The following is a 24,612-nucleotide window of genomic DNA, read 5'->3' as shown; positions in this document are numbered from 1 at the left end:
GACCATGGGCATGGCACTTGGTGGCTGGAGTACTCACATCTATTAAATGAGTGCAGTGGACCAAAATCATGGGCTTCCCACAGTGTTCTTCAGCTGCCCCAGTAGGCAGAGTGGTGCCCCCTTTTTCATCTTTCCAACATTGGAGTTCCACATAGTATGTTCTTTGAGGGGAAAAAAATGGTTCCATGGCTAAAAATAAATTTCATTTAAAGCAGTGAATTAGGGCCGGGTGCAATGGCTCATGCCTGTAATCGTAGCACCTTGGGAGGCCAAGGCAGGTGGATCACTTAAGGTCAGGAGTTCGAGACCAGCCTGGCCAACATGGTGAAAACCCGTCTCTACTAAAAATACAACAATTGCCAGGTGTGGTTGTGGGCGCCTGTAGTCCTAGCTACTTGTGAGGCTGAAGCAGGAGAATTGCCTGAACCCAGGAGGCAGAGGTTGCAACATGCCGAGATGGCACCACTGCTCCAGCCTGGGTGACAGTTCAAAACTCTGTCAAAAAAAAAAAAAAAGAGGAATGAATTTAAAAAAGAACAACGAACCAAATACCTATCTGGATCCCCTGGAGGCCTGAGATTTTATGACCCTGGAGATTTATTTGAGTTTTTTTCTAACAGAGTAACTTCTTCCATTTCTGGGGAAGACAAATGCCCTTGTTTTTCTGGTGATCAAACATGTTACCTTCCCACCCAGTGGAACCACTCAGGCATCAGCACAGAGCTTGTGCTAGGAAGGGGCCAGCTGAGTATGCCATAGGGTTATTAATATGTCACAAGTTTTAGGGGGTGAGGAACTAAGTCCGAAGTTAAGTTCACTGCAAATCGGCCTTTGTCTTATTCCCCACAGAGAAGCTGATGCTTCAGAGCAGGCACTCCTTAGATGGCTCCAAACTTACAGAGAAAGTGGAAACTGCTCAGCCGCTGTGGATAACGTTAGCACTGCAAAAGCAAAAGGGGTTTCGGGAGCAGCAGGCTACGCGGGAGGAGAGGAAGCAAGCCAGAGAGACCAAACAGGCAGAAAAGCTCTTCAAAGAAAATGTGAGTAGCCTGGGCTTCAGCTGTGATTTTGCTTTCCTGAGCTTGGCTCTTTTCAGTCACAAGGATACAAAACAAAAGGCTAGCTGGGCTGGTGGAAAGTACTTAGAAAGGGCCAAGCAGTAAATAAACTGACCGCCATTAAACCAGGGAAGCGTTTTCACTGTGAAATTGGGTTTGGTTTGTTTATGCTCTTAGGTTAACCTGATTTGCCATAATCCATGATATGCTTACAGCAGTGATATACAAGTTACATGAGAAACAGAAACATTTTGCAAGGAAACTGTGGCCAGATGTTATAGTCAGTTTGATGAGGCTCTTCTGGGAAAGTAACTTTCCCTGTTAGACGCGCTGGCTCTGAGCTGCTCCCTCACCGGAAGCTGTGGTTGAGCGCACATGGCTCATACATGTAATCCAGCCCACGGTTGGAAGCAGAGGTCAGGGGCTGGCAGGCAGAGGCCCCGAAGGCCTGCAGGGTCAGTCTTTCCATGTCTTAGGTTGAAAACATGCTTCCCATGACTGTCTCTGCCCACGCAGGTCAGTGTCAGCCTGCAGCCTGGAAGCAGCAGTGTCAGCAGAGCAGGTTCCCTGCACAAGTCCACCGCTCTGCCAGAAGAGAAGAGGCCCGAGACTGCAGTGTCCAGGCTTGAGCGCAGAGAACAGCTGAAAAAGGCCAACACTCTTCCTACGTCTGTGACAGGTAGAGAGCAGGCCCATTGCTTTGTAACTGTAGTTCCAGGTTTCTCTTTGTAGAGTGTGCTTTATATCCTACAGTGTAATGACTAGCAGAGCACCTCAGGCATTTCAAAGCACAGGCTATCTGATAACCTCATTCATAAACGTTGACACTGATTAAGCTCATTTGATAAAGACCACTAGGAACTCACCCCCTATCGGTGTGTTGGTGAATATTTAACAGTTAGCTCTTGAGGGGGTAGAGAGACCTCTGTTTGGAGCATCTTCAATTTCTCAGTGTAAATACTCCCACCATGGCCAGTTCAAAGCTATTATACCAATATGATGTCAGCTGGCTCACTACATTTGCGAACGTTTAGCACGGCAGTATGAGCCATCTCCAGCACCCTCTGCCTATATTCTGAGAAAGTTGGGTTTATTAACTTACAGAAGAACCTTCTAAACAAGAGAAAAGACAAAATTGTAGTAGGACTTGGGGTAAAGGGTGAAGTTTAGGTAAAATTTAAGTGGAGTAGCATTTTAATAAGTCAAATCAAAGCCATGGTATACATAAAGGAGATATATCAAGACTGAGCTGAAACGTTTGCTCAGGCTCCTGTTTCCTTTAAAACTACAAAGTGAACTGTTTGAAATGTTTGAGGTCATGGATATCCAACTACCCTGATTGATCATTACACATTATTTGTATGTATTAAAATGCCACACGTACCCCCAGACTATATACAAGTATGGTGTGTATATATATATATATATATATATATATATATATATATAAATTTAAAAAATACAGAAAAGATAAATATGGGCCAGATATGATGGCTCATGCCTGTAATCCTAGCACTTTGGGAGGCCAAGGCAGGCAGATTGCTTGAGCCCAGGAGTTCGATATTAGCCTGGGCAACATGGCGAAACCCCGTCTCTACTAAAAATACAAAAATTAGCCAGGTGTGGTGGTGCATGCCTGTAGTCCCACCTACTTGGGAGGCTGAGGTGGGAAGATTGCTTGAGCCCAGGAAGTGGAGGTTGCAGTGAGCCGAGACTGTGCCACCGCACTCCAGCCTGAGCGACAGACTGTCTCAAAAACAACAAAAATAGAAAAGATAAATGTGTAAAATGTTGTATCTGAAAACCACTACCCGGAGCTCCGCACCCGGGTTGGAAATGGAAACTGCATCTGTGTGATGGTGACACGTGGCTCAGAAGCTCCAGGCAAAAGTGACATGGTCTGTTCTCACTGATGTGATTTCATGCAGCAGGTTTCTGATAGTCTGTGGCTTTACAAAGTAAGGTTTCTCAGCACAGTGTCCTTGATGTTAATTAACAACAGCAGTTTTTATATGTTCATAACATGTAAGAGATGTACACATTTAGAAAATATTCTTTATTCGGTTAAAAGGTAAAATGATGTAATGTATCCAACTATCTTACTACCAATTACCTGAAGGATGGATGACTCTGAACAGGCTCCCTACCAGGGATTAATAGGGCATCTCTTTTCCCCACTAGGCTCCACTATTCCCCAAAGGGCATCGAATCTCTAGACCCAGGCTTTTCTATGCCTTGGCTACCTGAGGTCAAGAGATATTAAGAGGTCTTACTATTAAAGATATATGTACTACTGGTGATGGAGGGAAGCTTTATATTTGTTTTTTAGTTTTGTTTGGCATTTTGAGAGGGGGACAGAATCTTGCTCTGTTGCCCATGCTGGAGTGTGATGGCGCCATCTTGGCTCACTGCAGCCTCTGCCTCCTGGGTTCAAGCAATTCTTCTGCCTCAGTCTCCCAAGTAGCTGGGAGTACAGGCACACGCCACCACACCCAGCTAATTTTTGTATTTTTAGCAGAGACAGGGTTTCACCATGTTGGCCAGGCTAGTCTCGAACTCCTGACCTCAAGTGATCCGCCCACCTCAGCCTCCCAAAGTGCTGGGATTAGAGGCGTGAACCACCGTGCCTGGCCCAAAGCTTTATATTTGAAAACCACTTTAGAATGTGGTGTAATTTCTTAAGAACCTCATAGGCATTATGTCATTTGATTTTACTTATAGGAATTAAGGGTTCTACCTGTTAGAACCAGAAAGAGAAAGAGTGAGAAAGAGAGAATGAGTTTCTTTCAAAATAAAGTGAAAGCCCCAAAGTCAAAGAGGTCAAATCTTTCTCTGCCTGATTTCTCAGAATTACTAAAGGATTAATGCAACTCAAGAGTGGCTCTAGCTTAATAAAGCAAGTCTTTGTTCTGAAGTATTTGTCTTCTCAGTCGATATTTCCTGAGTTCTAGAAGCATATGTGTAAGCCATTGTCATAGGCACTAAATATGACTCAAAGATAAGACAAGCACCCTCTCACATTAAGCAGCCTATACACTCAAATAAAGTGATACGGTGCAAAGAACTGTGAGACAAGGATGAAAATCATGGGAGCTGGCAGGATCTGTGAGACTCAGAGGTAGAGGCACCCAGTGGATGCTTTTGTGGGGATGGTAGCTTTTTTTTTTTTTGAAGTGGAGTCTCACTCTGTCACCCATGCTGGAGTGCAGTGGTGCGATGTCAGTTCACTGCAACCTCTGCCTCCAGGGTTCAAGTGGTTCTCCTGCCCCAGCCTCCCAAGTTGCTGGGATTACAGACACCTGCCAACAAGCCTGGCTACTTTTTGTATTTTTAGTAGAGACGGGGTTTCACCATGTTGGCCAGGTTGGTCTTGAACTCCTGACCTCAAGTGATCCTCCCTCCTTGACCTCCCAAAGTGCTGGGATTACAGGCGTGAGCCACCACGCCTGGCCAGGAAGGTAGCTTTTAACCTCACCAGCTTGACAGATCCAGTTGGCTGGGTTGATCTTTTTCTTCATGGAATTGACTGGTTATCAATCATGCAGGCATAGCTTCTTTATACAGATTAGGCTTCTGGAAATTCTTTGAAATTAGAACTGACTACTTTGGTTGTTGTAATTCTGTGTGCAAGAGTTGTAAACACATAGCTTGCTTTCCTTCATTCTCCTCACTGAGGGAGTCCAGGAATTTGCCTCTCTGTGTTTCACTGGGTTTTCTTTTTTCAGTCTCACACTTCTGATAAATCAAAATATGGCTGGGGTGGGGGGTGTTGGAGAGATGTTCATCAAAGGATACAAAATTTCAGTTAGATAAGAGGAATAAATTCAAGAGACCTAAGAGAGTAGATATTAAATGCTCTCACCATAAAAATGGTAACTGTGAGGTTCTGTATATTTTAATTAGTTAGATTTAGATATTTCACAATGTATATATATATTTCAAAACAATGTTGTACATGACAAATATAGTTTATCATGATAAATACATAGTTTATCTGTTAATTAAAAAGAAAATTTGTAATGTGGCTGTGAACTTACTTACTTTTTCCTTTTCCTTCAAAACAAAATCCAGTGGAGATCTCCGACTCAGCTCCCCCAGCACCGCTGGTAAAAGAAGTCACCAAGAGGTTTTCCACCCCGGATGCTGCCCCCGTGTCAACAGAACCAGCCTGGCTGGCTTTGGCCAAAAGGAAAGCAAAGGCTTGGAGCGACTGTCCACAGATTATTAAGTAAAGAGTGACTCTCACCCATCCCTACTGCCATTTATTGGCTTCCTCTCTTGCCCTTTTTATTTATTTATTTTTTATATGGGGTAAAGAAATCAAGCTAGGGAAAAGAAGCATGTTTTATAGGCTCCAAAATAATGTTTAGAAACTGAACTGGTGGTGTTCATTGTAAAGACTGGATTTGCACAACCCTAGGTCCTGGTGCCTTGAGCTCCTCCTAGTTCTCAAGAGAAAATTCCGTCCACAGGACCACATGAAGCAAAATCTCTAAGCTAAGAACTCCTCATGAGAGCCTGCCATGCCCATTCCATGGCCTTGCACACACACACACCCCCACACACCATTCAGAACATGTACTTTTGCCAACCTTTTGTAATGGTTTTTTGATTCTATGCACTAATTTTCTTTGTCCAAAACATTTACTCTACCATATGTTTGGGAATGTTTATCCTTTCTACAGTAATGGTGAAAGGATCATATCTAGCTAAAAGCAAGAACGCCCATTCTCCTGAATGCGGTGAGTAATTGGGAATCACAAGGAACATTCTGGCTCCCAACTGAGCCCATGTTAGTTTTCATGAGTTTTCCCCACTCTCAAGCTGTAACCCAGAAGGCACATCCATTCACATTTTTTTTTTTTACCGCACTGTGGATTCGTAGTGTGAGGCCCCGTTATTCCAATACCCTCCTTAAAGATAGGCGAAGCATTTGGCCCAGTTGGCTCCCAGCGAACATTTTAATTTAATGTAGTGAAGAAAGACAATTCTAGATCAGAGCTACAAGTTCACTTTCTGTCTCTGAGAATCTCCATCTAGGGCAGTAGTTCTTATGATGTGTAGGCTCCCTCCTAGGGCCTACTCAATCAGAGCCTGTGGGGACTGGGCCAGGAATATGTATTCTGGCAAAAATTCTTCAGGTCAGTTCTGACAGATCCCAAAGGTTAAGAACTGTGAGAAACACTGATCCTAATGTAATCTAGTTTTTCAGACTTCGAAGGGGAGGCTCATGCACTCAAAAAGCAACAGTGAGATAGGAAAAATAATAAAACAACCCCCTAAGCCAGCCATTTGTTACAAGAAATAACAGGTTATTGACATTACATGTTTGAAATTCCCTTTAGTCTTTAGGGAAAATTAACAGGAAGCCAAGATTTGGAGCCTTTGTAATAAGGACTTCCTGCAGAAAGTCTTTTCTTTACTATAACTGAGTAATTCATATTTAGAGTCAAATGTCCAGTAACATTTCTAATTTTGAGCATTCACCTTGCTACCTTTAAAAAACATCTGAGTTTTAAGTGGCCTTTTTATCATCATCATACACATGTGCATACAAAGAAGGAACTTGGCAGTTTAAAATTCACATATATTCACTCTTATTTCCCTAAATTTACTTTACATGAAACATACATAGACATACTGGCAAACTCACATATTGCTGGTGCTAACCTCATATTTCATAGTGTTGGCATATTCCCCTTTTCTTAGATTCTTACTCCAAAATATAGGTACACGTCCTTTGCTCTGTGCAGAGGGAATTACATCCTTTTTCCTCTCCTACAAAAACATGCTTTATTAAGAAGTATCCATCATTACTTTCCTTTATGCTCACTCAATATGCAATGTGCTGTTATTCTACCGTGTACCTTAAATAAAGGATGATGGCAAAGTTATTTACCATGTAGAAACCATTTTCTTTCTAGAAACAATGGCTCAGCCTCACTGTAGCAGCTGGCATGTGTGGTTAAGTGGATAGTTGTACTCTTGCAAGTTGGATTTAATATCATATATACTGGACCTTCAGACTGTTAAAAATCAATGTAACCTATTTTTATTGCTATGGCAAGCAATTAGTATTTCACTGCACGTCTTCCATACTAATGTTCATTTCTAAATCTTATATGTAGGCATTTGTTAGTTCCAATGATTTCCTCACTAATATAACACTTTTTAATGGGAATCTTTCCACCTACAGCCCTGGAATGATAATGCTACAGTAATTCTTCTGAATTGACTTTTTCTTTCATCCTGTCAGTCAGCTTTGGACAATATCCCAATTATGGCAGGGAACAGGTGGGGAAATAAGATCAGTTACAAAAAATTGTAGATGTGTCAACTTTGTATTGGCTGGGATATCACTGTGCCCAAAGTAGGCGAAATACCTCAGTTAAAATTTTTCCATCAAAGTCTTTTTAAAAGAAGAGTATACTGAAGAAAGGGCAGTCACAGTACTTACTTATAACAAACAGCTTCTAAAGGGTACATGTTTAACATTTCATTTCAAAATCACCCCAAATTTGCACTAAATACCAATGAAGTGTTATTTTGCTTTAGTTGTGTTGTAGTCTTCTGAGCAACAAACTATGGGGAAATTCTGTAAAAACATACATATAAAAAGTTCAAGACTTTTTTTTTTTGTAACGAATGATTACTATGTTAAATGCAAGCTTTTTTTTTTATTATTTAAACAAACATACACTTCTTCTCCTGGCAAGGTTATAGATGATTAACCTCTGTTCATAGACATATATAAAACTAGAGGGTTTTTTGTTTACTTTTTTAATTTTTCAAGTGCAATTGTTTCTTACACAGACATTATTAATTACTATTAAATTATCATTTAGCCAGTTATCTGCAAATGTATAGTATGTATTGTCTCTTCTTGTGACGTTTAGTTTAATTGCTTATTTTAAAGCAGAAACATTAGTTACAAGTGTCTTACAATATTTTTACCAACAGTAAAGTTAAGTAGAGACTTAATGAAAATACCTTAGTGTGATTTTAATATAATTTGGATATTTTGGTTGTATAAAGTTTTAATGTAAAATGTCCATTATTGAAGGGAAAAGATCTTTCAATAAAAAATACCCACGAGATCTTCGGCACTGATGGATTTTGATTTCGATGACCAACTACAAAACAATCTCATTATACTTACATAACTTTTTTTGAACAAGAACAACTTCAAGGTGTTTTATTACATTTTTTTACTAGGTATTTTTAGATAAAAATAATGAACGGGGGCAAATAAAATGTTTGTCTCAATCCTAAATTGGAATTGAATGGTCTGGGTCTCAGACAAAAGGATTGTACAGCCACCTCACAGCATGGGCTACTCACCAGCAGCAGCAGCAGAAGTAGCAGCTGAGAGCACGTGAGAATTGCAGCTTATGGCCACACATCAGACATACTGACTTAAAGGGCCAGACCCTGGTGAAATGAAAAGTGAGTTAGGCATGTGAGCACTTGACTTGGCTGCCAGAAAACTCAGTAATCAAGAGAAATACTATTTTAATGCAGTATCTTTAAAAAATCAAAATTAATGCAAAAAAAAAAACCCATTCCATGATGAGCAAAAGATCAAAATTTTAAGGAAAGGGCATTGCTAGGAACAATGAATGCCTGAAATCACCATGTATAAACATGAAATTGTACTGTGAGGGGGGTGGGGTATATGTGTGTTTATTTTATTCTACATAAGTACTTCATTTAAAAATAACTAAGGAACGTAATTCGATAACTAGATCCTGCCTTGGAAAACCTTTTGCCATGAATGACAAATTCATGTAATAAAGACTGTTTTTAACCCACCAAGTATATTCTGATCCTCCCTCCGCCCCCTGGCCAGGATCTTGCTTTTTTAAAGAAAAAAACATAAAATTAGCCTAATGTATTAGGGTTCTCCATAGAAACCTAGCGATTAGGAAAGATGTATTATGAAAATTGGCTTGATTATGGAGGCTGAGAAGTACCACAATCTGCCATTTGCACGCTGGAGACCCAGGAGAGTGGTCGGAAGGCTTCAGAACCAGGAGCTCTGATGTCCAAGGGCAGGAGCAGATGGATACATCTCAGCAAGAAGAGAGCATTTGCCCCTCCTCTACCTTTTCGTTCTATTCAGGCCCTCATCAGATTGAATGATGCCACCCACATTGGCACACTAATGAGGGAGGACCTTCTTTACTCAGTCTACTGATTCAAATTCAAATGCTAATCTTTTCCACAAACAGCCTCACAGACATACCCAGAAATAATGTTTTACCAGCTATCTGAGCATCCCTTAGCCACTCAAGCTGACATATAAAGTTAACCATCACACCTAATTAAACAAAAGTGCTACTAAATATATTGATGTGTTTTGTTCTCTAACTCCTTGTAAAAGCTTCTGTTGTTCCTATGGGAAGTAAAATATAGTTGTTCTCTAATCAAGTGTAGTAGACAAGTTTCCGTTTCTTAGCCAAAATATAATCTTTAATGTAAAATAAGTCCACATGCTCTATAATGGTAAAATATTTTCAAATATCTCACATTTGTTATACAAATAAGGACTGTATTTGATTATTTTTGATTGCCACCCAATAAATCCAGACAATAAACATAATTATCTCTACACCCAATAATGAGCATTGATTCCAGGACCACAGGAGAAGAGAAGACTTCTCCAGGAAGTTCATAAACACTTTGCAATTGTCCACTCTGAGACTCCAAGATCCACAGTTTCCCATCAGTAGATGCTGCTGCCAGCAACATTTCATTGCTGCCATTGTACTTATGGAAAGCAAATGGTGTTGCATAGACCCTTGAAGTAGTTTCAAATTTCCACTGCAGGTGACCTTTCATGTTACAACAGTAGATAAAGCAATCATGGGAACCAAAAAATATTTTTTGCTCTGATGGTGAGGTACACGGGGATGAAAAGATTGGTCCACTGGTAGAGAACTGCCAAACCTATAACAAGTAATAAAACTAAATATAATTCATTCATCTAATTGCTCCAATTCTTCCTTAAAGCTCTATGAGGTTCTTAATGCAAATCCAAGAGATAGGCTATTTGAATGGTAACTATACACAGACAAAGTGGCTTTTTCTGAAAAGTAGCACTATCATACTAGACCTCTGTCCCAGTGGTAAAATGTAAAATCTAAGACAAAATAATACTGGAGTGTTGTTACTATGTGATTTACTGCCATGCATAATAAGTAAAATTAATTTTGAACTCCATTCAAGAGTTAGTATTATTCAGACACTGAGTTCAAAGTAAAACTACATTGAGTTTTCGATATATCTTTTTTTAATTTTTATTTATTATTATTATTTTTTTTCTGAGATGGAGTCTTGCTCCGTCGCCCAGGCTGGAGTGCAGCGGCATGATCTTGGCTCACTGCATCCTCTGCCTGCCAGGTTGAAGTGATTCTCCTGCCTCAGCCTCCCGAGTAGCTAGGACTACAGGCATGTGCCACCACACCCAGCTAATACTTTGTATTTTTAGTAGAGATGGGATTTCACCATGTTAGCCAGGATGGGCTCGATCTCCTGACCTCGTGATCTGCCCACCTCGGCCTCCCAAAGTGCAGAGATTACAGGTGTGAGCCACCACATCCAGCCTTCAATGTATCTTATTAAAAACTGGGCCAGGCATGGTGTTTCATGCCTATAATCCCAGCATTTTGGGAGGCCAAGGCAGGCAGATCACCTGCAGTCTGGAGTTCAAGACCAGCTTGGCCAACATGGTGAAACCCCGTCTCTATTAAAAATACAAAAATTAGCTGGGTGTGGTGGCACGCACCTATAGTCCCAGCTACTGGGGAGGCTGAGGTGGAAGAACCACTTGAAACTGGGAGGCAGAGGTTGCAGTGAGCCAAGATCACGCTACTGCACTCCACCCTGGGCAATAGTGAGACCTCGTCTCAAAAAAAAAAAAAATAAATTGAGATGAGTTTTCAATGTATCTTATTACAAACTATATATCTTTTTTTCCAAATGTAGGAAAAAAGAATTAATTGTGCTGAAAGGAAGAGTTTATGGGCAATGATAAAAAGTTATAAGTTGTGGCCGGGCACGGTGGCTCACACCTGTAATCCCAGCACTTTGGGAGGCCAAGGCAGGTGGATCACCTGAGGTCAGGAGTTCGAGACCAGCCTGGCCAACATGGTGAAACCCCATCTCTATTAAAAATACAAAAATTAGCTGGGTGTGGTGGTACACACCTGTAATCCTAGCTATTCAGGAGGCTGAGGCAGGAGAATGGCTTGAACCCAGGAGGCAGAGGTTTCAGTGAGCCAAAATTGTGCCAGTGCACTCCAGCCTGGGCAACAGAACAAGACTCCATCTCAAAAAATAAAATTAAAAATAAAATTCATATGGAACCAAAAAAGACCCAGAATAGCCAAAGCAATATTGGGTAAAAAGAACAAAGCTGGAGGCATCACAGTAACTGACTTCAAAATAAGGCTAATTTAGCCAAAATGGCACTGTATTGGTATAAAAATAGATAGATCAATGTAATAGAATGGAGAACCTAGAAATAAATCCACGTAGTTACAGCCAACGGAGTTTTGAGAAAGGTGTCAAAAATACACAGTGGGGAATGGACACCCTCTTCAATAAATGGTGCCGGGAAAATTGGAGCTCTACATGCAGAAGAATAAACCAGACCCCTTTCTCTCGCTGCATATAAAAATAAACTCGAGATGGATTAAAGACTTAAATTTAAGACCCCAAACTAGTTAAAACTACTAGAAGAAAACACAAGGGAATCACTTCAGGACACTGGTCTAAGCAAAGCTTTTATAGCTAAGGCCTAAAAAGTATAGGCAACAAAAACGAAAACAGTTAAGTGGGACTATATTAAGCTAAAATGCTTCTGCACAGCAAAGGAAACAACAGAGTGAAGAGACAGCCTGTTGAATGGGAGAAAATATTTGCAAACTATTCATCCAACAAGGGACTAATATATAGAATACGAGGAACTCAAACAACACAACAGTAAACAAATCCTCTTAAAAAGTGGGCAAGGGCGATGAATAGACATAACTCAAAAGAAGACATACAAATGGCTAACAGGTATATGAAAAAAACACTCAACATCACTAATGATCAGGGAAATGCAAGTCAAAACCACAATGAGATATCATCTTACCAAGTTAAAATGGCTATTACTAAAAGAACATAAGAAATGCTGGCAAGGATGTGGAGAAAAAGGAACTTTACACTGCTGGTGGGAATGTAAATTAGGGTAGTCATTGTGGAAAACAGTATGGAGATTTCTCAAAAAACTAAGAAGAGAACTATCATATCCAACAGTCCTACTACTATTTACCCAAAGACAAAAAATCAGTATATCAAAGAGACAACCTGCACTCCCATCTCCCATGTTTACTGCAGCACTATTCACAAGAGCAAAGATATGGAATGAACTTAAGTGGCCACCAATGGATGAGTGGATAAAGAAAACGTAGTATATATAGATGCAGTGAAATACTATTAGGCCATAGAAAACAAGGAAATCATGTCATTTGCAGCAACATGGATGGAACTGGAGACTTTTATCTTTTTTTTTTTTTTTTTTTTTTTTTGAGACAGAGTCTCGCTCTGTCACCAGGCTGGAGTGCAGTGGCACGATCCTGGCTCACTGCAACCTCCACCTCCCAGGTTCAAGCGATTCCCCTGCCTCAGCCTCCCAAGTAGCTGGGACTACAGGCGCGTGCCACCACGCCCAGCTATTTTTTTTTTTTTTTTTTTTTTTTTTGTATTTTAGTGGAGACGGGGTTTCACCATGTTGGCCAAGATGATCTCAATCTCCTGATTTTGTGACCCTCCCGCCTCGGCCTCCCAAAGTGCTGGAATTACAGGTGTGAGCCACCATGCCCGGCCACTGGAGATTTTTATCTTAAGTGAAATTAAGCCAGGCCCAGAAAGACAAATATTGCATGTTCTCATTCATATGTGAGAGCTAAAAAAGTTGATCTCATGAAGGCAGAAAACGGAATATTAGAAGTTGGGGGCCGGGTGTGGTGGCTCATGTCTGTAATCTCAGTACTTTGGGAGGCTGAGGCAGGTGGATCACTTGAGGTCAGGAGTTCGAGACCAGCCTGGGCAACATAGTGAAACCCCGTCTCTACTAAAAATACAAAAATTAGCCAGGCATGGCAGCATGCACCTGTAGTCCCAGCTACTTGGGAGGCTGAGGCAGGAGAATTGCTTGAACCCGGGAGGCAAAGGTTGCAGTTAGCCGAGATCACACCAATGTACTCCAGCCTGGTAACAGAGCGAGATTCTGTCTCAAAAAAAAAAAAAAAAAAAAAAAAAAAGAAGTTGGGGTGGGTTGGCTAATAAAAAAATAAAAACAGGTTACTTAATAGGTAAAAACATATAGTAAGAAAAAATAAGTTCTAATGTTCAGTAGCAGAGTAGGATGACTACAGCCAACAATATGTTGTATATTTCAGAACAGCTAAAAGAGAAGATGTGAAATGATCCCAACACATAGAAATGATAAGTACTCAAGGTGATGGACACCACAAACACCCTGACTTAATCATTATACAGTCTATGCATGTAACAAAATATCACATATGTACCCCACAAATAGGTACAAATGTCTGTATCAAAAGAAACCAGGGGCTTTATTTAAACTTTCATAATCTCAATAGAAGTTATAATAAAACAGGCTAAAAACTGGTAATATTTTTAAAATTGGGGGAGAGAGATGACAAAAGAAGTGTAACAATGTTTGGGTAGAAATCTTTTAAATCTACTATGTCTTCTTTAAAAAATTAAGAAATCCATGGCTCCACAATTAAAATAGAACTACTTCTCAACACCATGAGTTGAATAATGATGTTTAAAGTGTTACTTCAGTTGTCACCATCTGCTTTGCCTTTGAGAAAAATAAATAAAAAAAATACAAATAGAACTACAGATATACAAAATTTCTAGTTTTATTTCTAGTTCTATTTTTTATATATAAAAAATTTCTAGTTCTATTACCTGTTCTCCAAAGTGAGTAAAGCAGTGTAAATTCCCGTCTACACAGCCAATACAAACATACTGTGAGCAACGTCGTGGGGAAGAGAAGAGTGGTTTTCCACAGGAATGTTTCCAAATAACGTTCCCAGTAGCCTGTCACAGGAAAAAGCAATTCACAGCATTTTATGTCATCCTACTAATCAGTTACCCTTTAAAAAACAAACTCATACATCTCCTAGGGGTAGAACTAAAACAGCAGAAAATGCTATAGTGGTATGCAGACATAAATGAAGCTGGTATACATATATAAAATTAATCAGTGCTATTTATGAGAACTAGGAAAAAGGCTTGCTATAAAACCAGCAAAGAAAAAACTAGCACCTAAGAGCTATCCCTATGATGGACATAAAGTTCTTAATATGATGAAAAAAATTCTGTCAATTTGAACCTGGGAGGCAGAGGTTGCAGTGAGCTGAGATCGTGCCACTGCACTCCAGCCTGGGTGACAGAGGGAGACTCTGTCAAAAAAAAAAAAAAAAAAAAAAAAATATATATATATATATATACATATATATATGAATTTTACTTATCTTTCTAGCTCTCATGTCAATCATTTTTAATGAATTCTAGTTTGGTGTATGTGGACTACTATAATTAACTGAAAACTACTCAAACTTTCAAAGCTCAAAGCAAAAATTTTAAAAATTTAAGGAAAAGACAAGTAACAAAATCAATATGTATTATTTTATGCCTACAGGATTTACAGCCAGTAAAAGTCCTCCCAATGTAGCAAAATACAAATGATGTGGAATCAGGTTCAAACACGGAGAGGAAAAGACAGTTCCTCCACATTTTGACTTCCAAACACGCTTCTTTCTCTGCAAATAAGAAAACAAATTAACTTATTCTTGCTGATGGTTAACAAATCCATACCTTCATGATACCCTTCATGATATTCTGTCTGTTTAGTTAATATAAGTTTTTATCTTTAGTATAAAATACATGCCTACTGTGGAGAATCAGATTAGTATAAAGACAAAGGACACTACCCAGAGACAACCAGTGTTAATTAACATTTAGCATTTTCTCATTTGATCTTTTTGGGGTATGGGTATGTGTGTCTGTGCGTGCACGTCTATGTGTATATACACACACACAATCTAATATAGTTGAGATCATTCTGAATATATAACTTGGTATCATATTTTGCTCACTGATTTTGTAAAATGATTTAAATATAATTTTAATCCATAATATCCCATATGAACATAAATAATTTCTCTCTCTACCTTATCATTGAACATTTTTTGGAATTTCTAGGTATTATAAACAACTTAGAAATAGGCATCTTAATGCATATATTTGACTATGTTTCTGATTATTTTGCCAGGATTTCTAAAAAATTAATTTTATTGGATCAAGGATATGATACTGTTACCTATGGTCAAATCGTTTTCATTAGAGGCCTCAATAGTTACAACCTCTTACCACTCTCATCAGCATTTAATGTTATGATGAATATGTTTTCTAATCTAATACCATTTGTTTCTCTATCTCAGAGTTTTTAATTTTCATTCCTTTGATTATTAAATTCATGAACTATTTATATACGTTTACTAGCCATCTCTTCTTTGGGGTCCTGTGTATTTATGTCCCTTGTTTATTTTTCTATCTATCTGCTCTATATTTGTCTTAATTTGTATTTGATCTTTATTTTCATTAATACTTATAAACAAATTTCCACTTTTTTACATTTATTTCAAAAATTTTCCCAGCTTAATTTCATAATTCTTACATAACATTTCAACTTTTATGTAATCAGGTCTTAAAATATCTTATTGATATCTTCGTCATTTTTTTCTACTGTCAAGATGATAATCCTAAATTCTTTACATTCCAAAACTCTGAGTAGCACACTTATTTGTGGTAAATTTGGTAATGAAGTTAAAAAGGTCTTAAGATATTAAGACTTAATTGATGCTTTATTCTTCCCAGACCACAGTGATAAGCTTGGGAAATAGTTAATACCTGTTCCAAGGCTCAACTGCACCTGACAGTTACTCACTCTTCTTCTAAGTATTGAAATGCTTCTATGCTTATGGTATTAGACTGAGGTGAATTTTCTTTTTTTTTTTTTGAGATAGAGTCTTACTCTGTCACCCAGGCTGGAATACACTGTCACAATCTTGGCTCACTGCAACCTCCACCTCCCAGGTTCACACAATCCTCCCACCTCAGCCTCTGGAGTAGCTACCATTACAGGCATGCGCCACCATGCCCAGCTAATTTGAGGTCAATTCTTACATAAATATCTAAAGCATATGCGTGCTGATCATGAGATCCAATGTAAATGAGTCCTGTGGTTGGATCCACGGTTGCCGAGCTTTTGACAGCATCTTCAGTAGTAAACATCCAGTATTTTTCTCCACTATTACTTCTCAGAACATAAACTAATCCATTATAACAGCCTACCAAGAAACAAAGCACAAAAGATTTGATATAGATATATTACTGGAAAATAATTCTTTAGCCTACATCATGCAATTTATATTCAGTCCTCCTCTTATACATAGGCTCTATGATCAGCTCATCTGGCTTACATTTTAGCAATGTAAAGCAGAAACTGAATTAGTAATCACTTGTGTAAAATATCTACTTAGTAGGTGTATCTTATCTTTTAAAAGTACTTCACTAATTTTTTTACATACTTATTTTTAAGAAGTGCTTCACTACTGAAAAAATAATAAAGTACACTGTGGCAGAGAGAGATTTTTGACACATCTGGATTCAGATTTCATCACGACTATCACTGGCCATTTAAATCACCCAGTGTTGCTAAGCCCCAAATTATTCATCTGCAGAATGTGGAGTCATCTACTTCCAGGGTTATTGCAACAATTCAGATAATGTGAACAAATGCCCAGTGCATAGAAGGTGTTTAAGAAGTGCTAACGTTAATAGTCAATGTTCACTGAGCATTTACTATGTGTCAGGTGTTATTCTAAGTATGTTACATCTATTAATTCATTTAATCCTCACAGTGAAGTAAGTACTATTATAACCACATTTTATAGATAACAAAATTGAAGCACAGAGAGACTAAATTACTGGGGAAAAATTACACAGTTCATATGTGGCAAACCAAGATTTGAATCTAAGAAGTCAATCTCTAGAGCCTATGCTCTTAACAACTAAACTGCTTTTCCCAAATTGCTGCTATGGATGAGAAGACAGGGCAGGAGTCCTTGACCTTGGTGTAGCCAAAATAACCTAACTGGAAGTAGAGATGGTTCAAATCTACAAAGTGAAGGTCACTCAAATTCCCTGGAGATCATGAAAATCAGGAAAAGTAGAATTTGGGGACAGCTATTTAGGGCAATTTCATTGACGCCCACTCTCTAGATGGCTCTGCCTATGTCCGCTGCCTCTCATTTGAGGCCCAATTCCCAATGTACTTTTTATGCTTTTTTTTTCCCCTGGCAGTTTTATTTAGTAGCAAGAGAGTAGTGGCCAGCTCAGAGATGACAAAGAGAAATGTCCTACATAGTAGAGCACCCCAGAACTCACTTGGGTAAAGATTTCTGTCAATTCAGTTTAATTCCAAAAGACAATACAAAAGAAAATCTTTTTGACCTTGGGTTAGACAAAGATTGCCAAGATGACACCAAAAGCATGACCCATTAAAAAAACTAAATTGGACTTCATCAAAATAAAGGACTCCTCTTCAAAAGACACTATGTCACTATGCTAAGAGAATAAAACACAAGCCCCAGACTGAGAGAAAACATGCAAAACATATATCTGATAAATGATTTATATTCAGAATACATAAAACAATTCTTAAAACTCAATTAAAAAAACTTAAAAATGGGAAAAAGATTTCAATAGACACTTCATAAAAGATACACAGAGAGCAACTGAGGTTATGAAGAGGTACTCGTCAGACATGGTGGCTCACGTCTGTAGTCCCAGCACTTTGGGAGGCTGAGGTGGGCAGATCACTTAAGCCCAGGAGTTTGAGACCAGCCTGGACAACACGCAGAAGCTCTGTCTCTACAAAAATTACAAACATTAGCCAGGTGTGGTGGTGCATCTGTAGTCCCAGCCACTCCAGAAGCTGAGGTGGGAGCATCACCTGAGCCCAGGAGTTCGAGGGTGTAGTAAGCCATGATCATGCCACTGCACTCCAGCCTGGGTGACAGAAAAAGACTCTGTCTCAAAAAAACGAAAAAAAACAAAAAAACAAAAAAACGAAAAAAAACAAAAAAACAAAAAAACGATGCTCAACATCACTGGTCACTAGGGAAAGGCAAATTAAAACCACAATAAAATTCCACTCATGATTATTTCAACGGCTATAACAAAAAAAAAAGTTAAAGCCGACAATACCAAGTACTAGCAAAAATGTGGTGCAACTGGACTTTTCACACATTGATGGTGGAAATGCAAAACACTTCAGTCACTTTGGGAAACAATTCAGCAGTTTCTTATCATTCAGGTGTATTACTGAAAGTGTCCTGTAGTATAATTTTCAAAATGCCGTTGTTTAAAGGGGAAGAAGAGAAGAATCACATTCAGATTCAAGTAGATTACCGCTAGGATAGCACAAGTAGGGAAAGCTATTCCTAAGCCTTTAGTCTGAAAAGCTTTGATGAAGATTCCTTGAGCATATAAAATGAAACCTAACATACTTGGGAGAATAAAAAGAGAGTTGTAGTCAGGGGGAGATATTATACCCAGGACCCCCATATTCCTAATAAAGTAAAAGTCACCTATACCTTAATGAAACTGAGCAGCAGTTAGTAGCTAACACTTAATGAGCACTTATGAAAAAATGCTCGCCAGACATGGTGGCTCACGCCTGTAATCTCAGCACTTTGGGAGGCTGAGGTGGGCAGATCGCTTGAGCCCAGGAGTTTGAGACCAGCCTGGACAACACGCAGAAGCTCTGTCTCTACAAAAATCACAAATATTAGCCAGGTGTGGTGGCACGTCCCTAGCAATGCACCAATCAATTCATAAACAGTTATCTCATTTAATCCTCCCAAAAGCTTGATAAAAGATTCTGGTGGTTTTAAAATATGTCCAGGAGGCCGGGCGCAGTGGCTCACACTTGTAATCCCAGCACTTTGGGACGCCGAGGCGGGTGGATCACAAGGTCAGGAGTTCAATACCAGCCTGACCAACATGATGAAACCCCGTCTCTACAAAAAATACAAAAATTAGCTGGGTGTGGTGGTGTGCGCCTGTAATCCCAGCTACTCAGGAGGCTGAGGCAGGAGAATCACTTGAACCCGGGAGGCGGAGGTTGTAGTGAACCAAGATCGCACCACTGCACTCCAGCCTGGGAAACAGAGCCAGACTCCCTCTCAAAAAAAAAAAAAAAAAAAAAGTCCATGAATTCTTTGATGCACTTCCTTTCAAGAGGTGGAGCCTAATTCTCTTCCCCTTGAGTGTGGCTTGAACTGAGTTATGCACTTTTTTTTTGTTTTTGAGACAGAGTCCTGCTCTGTTTGCTCAGACCAGAGTACAGTGGCACAATCACAGCAGCCTCAACCTACTGGGCTCCAGTGATCCTCCCACCTCAGCCATCCAAATAGCTGGGACTACAGGCATGTACTACCATGCCTCGCTAACGTTTGCATTTTTTGTAGAGACAGAGTTTCTGCATGTTACCCAGGCTGGTCTCAAACTCCTGGGCACAAGCCATCTGTCCACCTTGGCCTCTCAAAGTGCTGATATTACAGCTGTGAGCCACCGCGCCTGGCTGAGTTACGCCCTTCTAATTAACAGAAGAAAACAAAAAATGATGGTATGGAATTTGGAACGCTAGGTCATAAAAGGTACTCTGTTCCTCTTTACTTGCTGTCTCCTGCATCACTCTGAGGAATGTTAGCTGCCATGTTGTAAGGGCAGTCAAGCAGCCTAGAGAGAGGCGTATGTGGCAAGAATTGAAGCTTCCTGCCAGAATCAGCAAAGAACTGAGGCTTTCTGCTAATAGTGATGCAAATGAGCTATCTTGGCAGATTTTCCAACCCAAGTCAAGCTTTCAGATGGCTATAGCCACGTGAAAGCCCTGAGCCAGAACTGCCAGCTAAGCTGCTCCTGAATTGCTGACCCATAGAAACTATGAGACAATAAATTTGTGTTGTTCTAGGTTGTTGAGTTTTGGGATATTTGTGATGCAGCAACACATTTTATTATTATTCCCATTTTACCCACAAGGAAAGTGAAATTCTAAGAGGCTCAGGAACTTGCTAAAGGTCACAGAGTTCATAATAGCTATACAGGTAGGTTCAAATCCAGGGACTCTTGACCCCAAGGCCCACATTATTAATCAGCACAGGGTTAACTATAATTTTTTGAGAGCAACCAAACCCATCATATTTAGATTTTTTAAAAATTTAACTTGGGCCTATGAAGATTATTGTATGGTAATTCAATTTAACTCCACAAACCTCAAATTCAAAAACTTACCCACCACAATAAAGTTTCCACACTTAGATACACATGCTGAGGATTCAATTCGATCTCCCAAAATCTGTTCCCATTTCACCTTCCCAGAGTAAAAGTCAACTGCCTTCATTCTATGAGAATGGGAACCAATGTACACAGTTGTAGATGACTTATCAAAAGTGGGTATTACAACCAGCGGTGAAGCATCTACGCATTTGCCTGTGTCTGACCTCCACCTCACATGTAACTCCATTTTCTGAGTCCCCATCACAGGTTTCCCCTCTTCAGAAACTTTTGCAACACAGGATGGATCTTTTGACTTCCCAATTAGAAGTGGAGAATTTAAACCTTTCAAATTTTGAATGTTGGTCTGTGAAATCGAATCAGAAGGACAGGCTGAAGAGCAATGTCCTAACTTTGTTAAAAACCTAGTGGTATTCAGAGACAAAATTTGACTCCCTCTGCTCAGTACAACAAAAGCATTAATCTCATTGTGACAACTGAAAGTCATGATGGCTTTCTGATGTAAAGATGTTCCACTGGCTTCCTCTTGATTAATGTCGCTGAGTTTCCTTTTTGTGGCACAACTCTTCCTGAATGTCGCATCTTCATCTGGAAACACCGTTTGAAGGATGTGATTATAAATCTCTAAAATGGAACTGCTGAGAATAATTTCCAGAAGCCCAGGTACTGATGTACCAACAAGTTTTTCAATCTCACTGAGGAGCCGGATGGACTTCAAGGAATCTCCACCACTATTTAAGAAGAGTGACTCATCAGGAACCCTCAAAAGATCTTCTGGGAGATTCAGAGTAGACTACAGATGAGAGAATAGAGAAATATGTGACGTAAAGGTCTAAAATCAAAAGACTTCAACATTTACATGTAATATATAGAGATGAGAGTACCTACATTAGTAATTAGAAATATAGGTCGGGTACAGTGGCTCACGCCTGTAATCCCAGTACTTTGGGAGGCCAAGGTGGGCGGATCACATGAGGTCAGGAGTTCGAGGCCATCCTGGCCAACATAGTGAAACCCCATCTCCACTAAAAACACGAAAATTAGCTAGGTGCGGTGGCAGCCACCTGTAATCTCAGCTACTTGGAGGCTGAGGCAGAAGAATTGCTTGAACCCAGTGGATGGAGGTTGCAGTGAGCCGAGATTGCACCACTGCACTCCCACCTGGGTGACAGAGTGAATCTCTGTCTCAAAAATAATAATAATAATAATAACAATTAGAAATATAAAATACTTTTAATAATAAAAACAAAGTTTTAAATTATTTTATTTATGTTAAAGGAGATCACTGTGCTACCAATTTTGTCACAAATTCACTCTAAAAGTACAAAATACACTTCCCTTTAGAGCAGTTTTCTTACCCATAAAATTGGGACAAAAACATCTGATTTATTAATTATAAAGCCCACAAGGTACCAATAGCCAATATTTCTATAATATGGGAATAATTTGTCTTTGGCTGCTTCATATAACTCAAAATTACTTTCCAAGAATCTAAAAATGAAGTAGATGAGACTTTTATCTTAGATACCCTCTATTTTTAGACAAGGCTACACAATTACATCCTCTTTTCAGAACCCTTTAGAAAAGAAAAATCTACATTTTATTTAAGAAAAATATATTAACTTACTGAGATATATTTTTAAACAAACTCAAGTAGAAATACATATTGTTACTGAAAGTTCTTTTAGAATAATGATGTAAGCCCTAAGTATAACAGACAACACACTGTGCTATAGCAAGATTTGGCTATTTTCTCAGCTCTGACAAGAGTGTTACTACATTCCACCGATCCTCTTAGAGAAAAGTTATGTCAAAACGGCTTTGTCTACTTGTGCCTTTTATGACTACTTCATTTTCAATAAATTTCTTTGTGGGAAACTTAATCTAGTCTTATAGTAGAGAACCTAACCTTCATTTTAATACAAATTGGATAAATGAAGATATACTACCTAACATCTGGGTAGCAATAACATTCTCAGAAAATTTTATCCAACTTGTTAGGATGATAGCAGTCCCTAAAGATATAAAATGACCTCTTTATAATAATAATTTTGTAACTTAAAAATTGTACCTTCCACAAATACTGTAATTTTTCCCAAAGGTCCTCTTTCCCACTGAGCTTATTCTCAGACTTCAAGTTTATGTAGTTTAAATATATCTTGTTTAACTCAGAAACATCAATTTTGCCTTAATATAAAAGAGAAATAACAAATGTTTTAAAACATTTTAAAATTTCACTCAAAGCCTTTATATATTCATTAGCCATATACATTTTTCTTTGTACAACACAGAAATCATATAAAGAGTTTGTTGTCAACAATCAATTCTAAAAAGTTGTCTAATGCTACCAAGAAAGTAGAGAGAAATAGATGAGAAACAGGCCAGGCATAGTGGCTCAGTCCTGTAACCCCAACACTTTGAGAGGCTGAGGTGGAGGATCGCTTGAGGCTAGGTGTTCAACACCAGCCTGGGCAACACAGCAAGACCCTGTCTCTACAGAAAAATTTAAAAATTGGCCTGTAGTTCTAGCTACTTGGGAGGCTTAGATGGGAGGATCACTTGAACCTAGGAAGTTGAGGCTGCAGTAGTGAGCCCTGATTGCACCACTGCATTCCAGCTTGGGTGAAGAAGTGAGACCCTATCTCTAAAAAAAAAAATAAAAGAAAGGAAAAGGAAAAAAGGAGCTAATATTTATCCAATTTATCTCAATTTCAAGAGTTAAGGAAATAGTTCCATTAACTGAGCAATTACTGCATGTTGAAGTATATATTAAATAAAAATGAAATTGGGAAGGCAATATAATATGGTGATTAAGATTATACATTTTGAAGTCAAACAGTCCTAGACAGACAAAACAAACAATAATAAAAATAAAATAAAAAACAGTCCTAGACAGAATATCAATTCTATCACTGTGATAGGTTAATTGTATGTGTCAATATGGGTGGGCCACAGGGTGCCCAGATTAAACATTTTTCTGACTGTGTCTGTGAGGGTGCTTCTGGATGAGATTAGTAGATGAATCTAATTAAGGACTCAGTAAAGTAGATTGAGCATCATCCAAACTGTTGAGGGCCAAAATAGAAAAAAGGCAGAGAAAGGAAGAATTTGCACCCTTTTTCTTTCTCTTTTTTGAGATGGAGTCTCATTCTGTTGCCTAGGCTGGAGTGCAGTGGCGCAACCTCGGCTTACTGCAACCTCTGCCTCCTGGGTTCAACAGATCCTCTCACCTCAGCCTCCCAAGTAGCTGGGACTACAGGTGTGCACCACCGCAATCAGCTAATTTTTTTTGTATTTTTAGTAAAGACAGGGTTTCACCATTTTGGCCAGGCCAGTTTCAAACTCCCAACCTCAAGTGATCCAACTGCCTTGGCATCCCAAAGTGCTGGGATTATAGGCGTGAGTCGCCGCACCTGGCCTGCACCCTTTTTCTTGCATCACTGCTTAAGCTAGGACATCTCATCTCCTCCTGTCCTCAAACAGGGATTAATATCATCAGCTCCCGATTCTCAGGCCTTAGGACACAGACTGGATACAGCATCGACTTAGTCCTGAGTCTCCAGCTTGCCAAAGGGAGATATTAGACTTCTTAGCTTCCATAATTGCATGGGCCAATTCCTGACAATAAATATTTTATATATCTATATATTGGTTCTGTTTCTGGAGAATCATGACTACTATACTAATATAACCACTAACTAGCAAAATGATTTTTGGAAAATTACTTAAACTCTTTTTTTTTTTTTAGATGTTGCCAAGGGTGGAGTATAGTGGTTATTTACAGGCACAAACATAGCACACTCTACCCTCAAACTCCTGGCCTCAAGCCATCCTCCACTTTAGCTTCCCTGAGTGGCTGAAACTACAGGCGCTTACCACCATGCCTCACCTAACTACTTAACCTCTTTAAGGCTTATTTTCTTCATCTGTAAATAGGAATAATACCACCTATCCACAGGATTTTCTGAAGATAAAATGAATTATACAAAGCATTCAAAAGAAGGGTCTATCACAGTAAATGCTAGTACCATTTATAATAATAAAGATTTATGTGATCATTAAGCTAGTTATGAATACAATTAGCATTATTTGGCACTGAAACATA

General features: G+C 39.1%; 2 protein-coding genes across 12 annotated transcripts in view; one reads left to right on the top strand and one right to left on the bottom strand.

Moving 5' to 3' along the window:
- The window catches only part of CRACD (capping protein inhibiting regulator of actin dynamics), a 289,402-nt gene extending 282,450 nt beyond the window's left edge, over window positions 1–6,952 (top strand). For all 4 annotated transcript variants that reach the window (XM_030818899.1, XM_030818898.1, XM_030818900.1 and 1 more), the window contains 3 exons: window positions 850–1,040; window positions 1,575–1,737; window positions 5,130–6,952. In XM_030818899.1, coding sequence (XP_030674759.1) covers window positions 850–1,040; window positions 1,575–1,737; window positions 5,130–5,290 — 515 coding nt within the window. In that variant the 3' untranslated portion in view covers window positions 5,291–6,952. The remainder of the gene's footprint in view (window positions 1–849; window positions 1,041–1,574; window positions 1,738–5,129) is intronic.
- AASDH (aminoadipate-semialdehyde dehydrogenase) overlaps window positions 6,641–24,612 on the bottom strand; it is a 51,452-nt gene continuing 33,480 nt past the window's right edge. For 6 of the 8 annotated variants that reach the window (XM_003268398.4, XM_030818906.1, XM_003268399.4 and 3 more), the window contains 6 exons: window positions 22,579–22,694; window positions 20,505–21,300; window positions 16,332–16,495; window positions 14,783–14,905; window positions 14,049–14,180; window positions 9,503–10,007 (listed from right to left, as the gene is read on the bottom strand). In XM_003268398.4, the coding sequence (XP_003268446.1) occupies window positions 9,618–10,007; window positions 14,049–14,180; window positions 14,783–14,905; window positions 16,332–16,495; window positions 20,505–21,300; window positions 22,579–22,694 (1,721 nt within the window). In that variant the 3' untranslated portion in view covers window positions 9,503–9,617. Of the gene's footprint in view, window positions 7,654–7,717; window positions 8,490–9,502; window positions 10,008–14,048; window positions 14,181–14,782; window positions 14,906–16,331; window positions 16,496–20,504; window positions 21,301–22,578; window positions 22,695–24,612 lie in introns of those variants that run through there. The other 2 variants (XR_004031717.1, XM_030818903.1) reach the window with 2 other exon arrangements.

Source organism: Nomascus leucogenys, chromosome 9, assembly GCF_006542625.1.
Source record: "Nomascus leucogenys isolate Asia chromosome 9, Asia_NLE_v1, whole genome shotgun sequence".
NCBI lineage: Eukaryota > Metazoa > Chordata > Mammalia > Primates > Hylobatidae > Nomascus > Nomascus leucogenys.
Note: the sequence above shows the minus strand (reverse complement) of the source record. Positions and strands in the feature narration are given on the sequence as shown.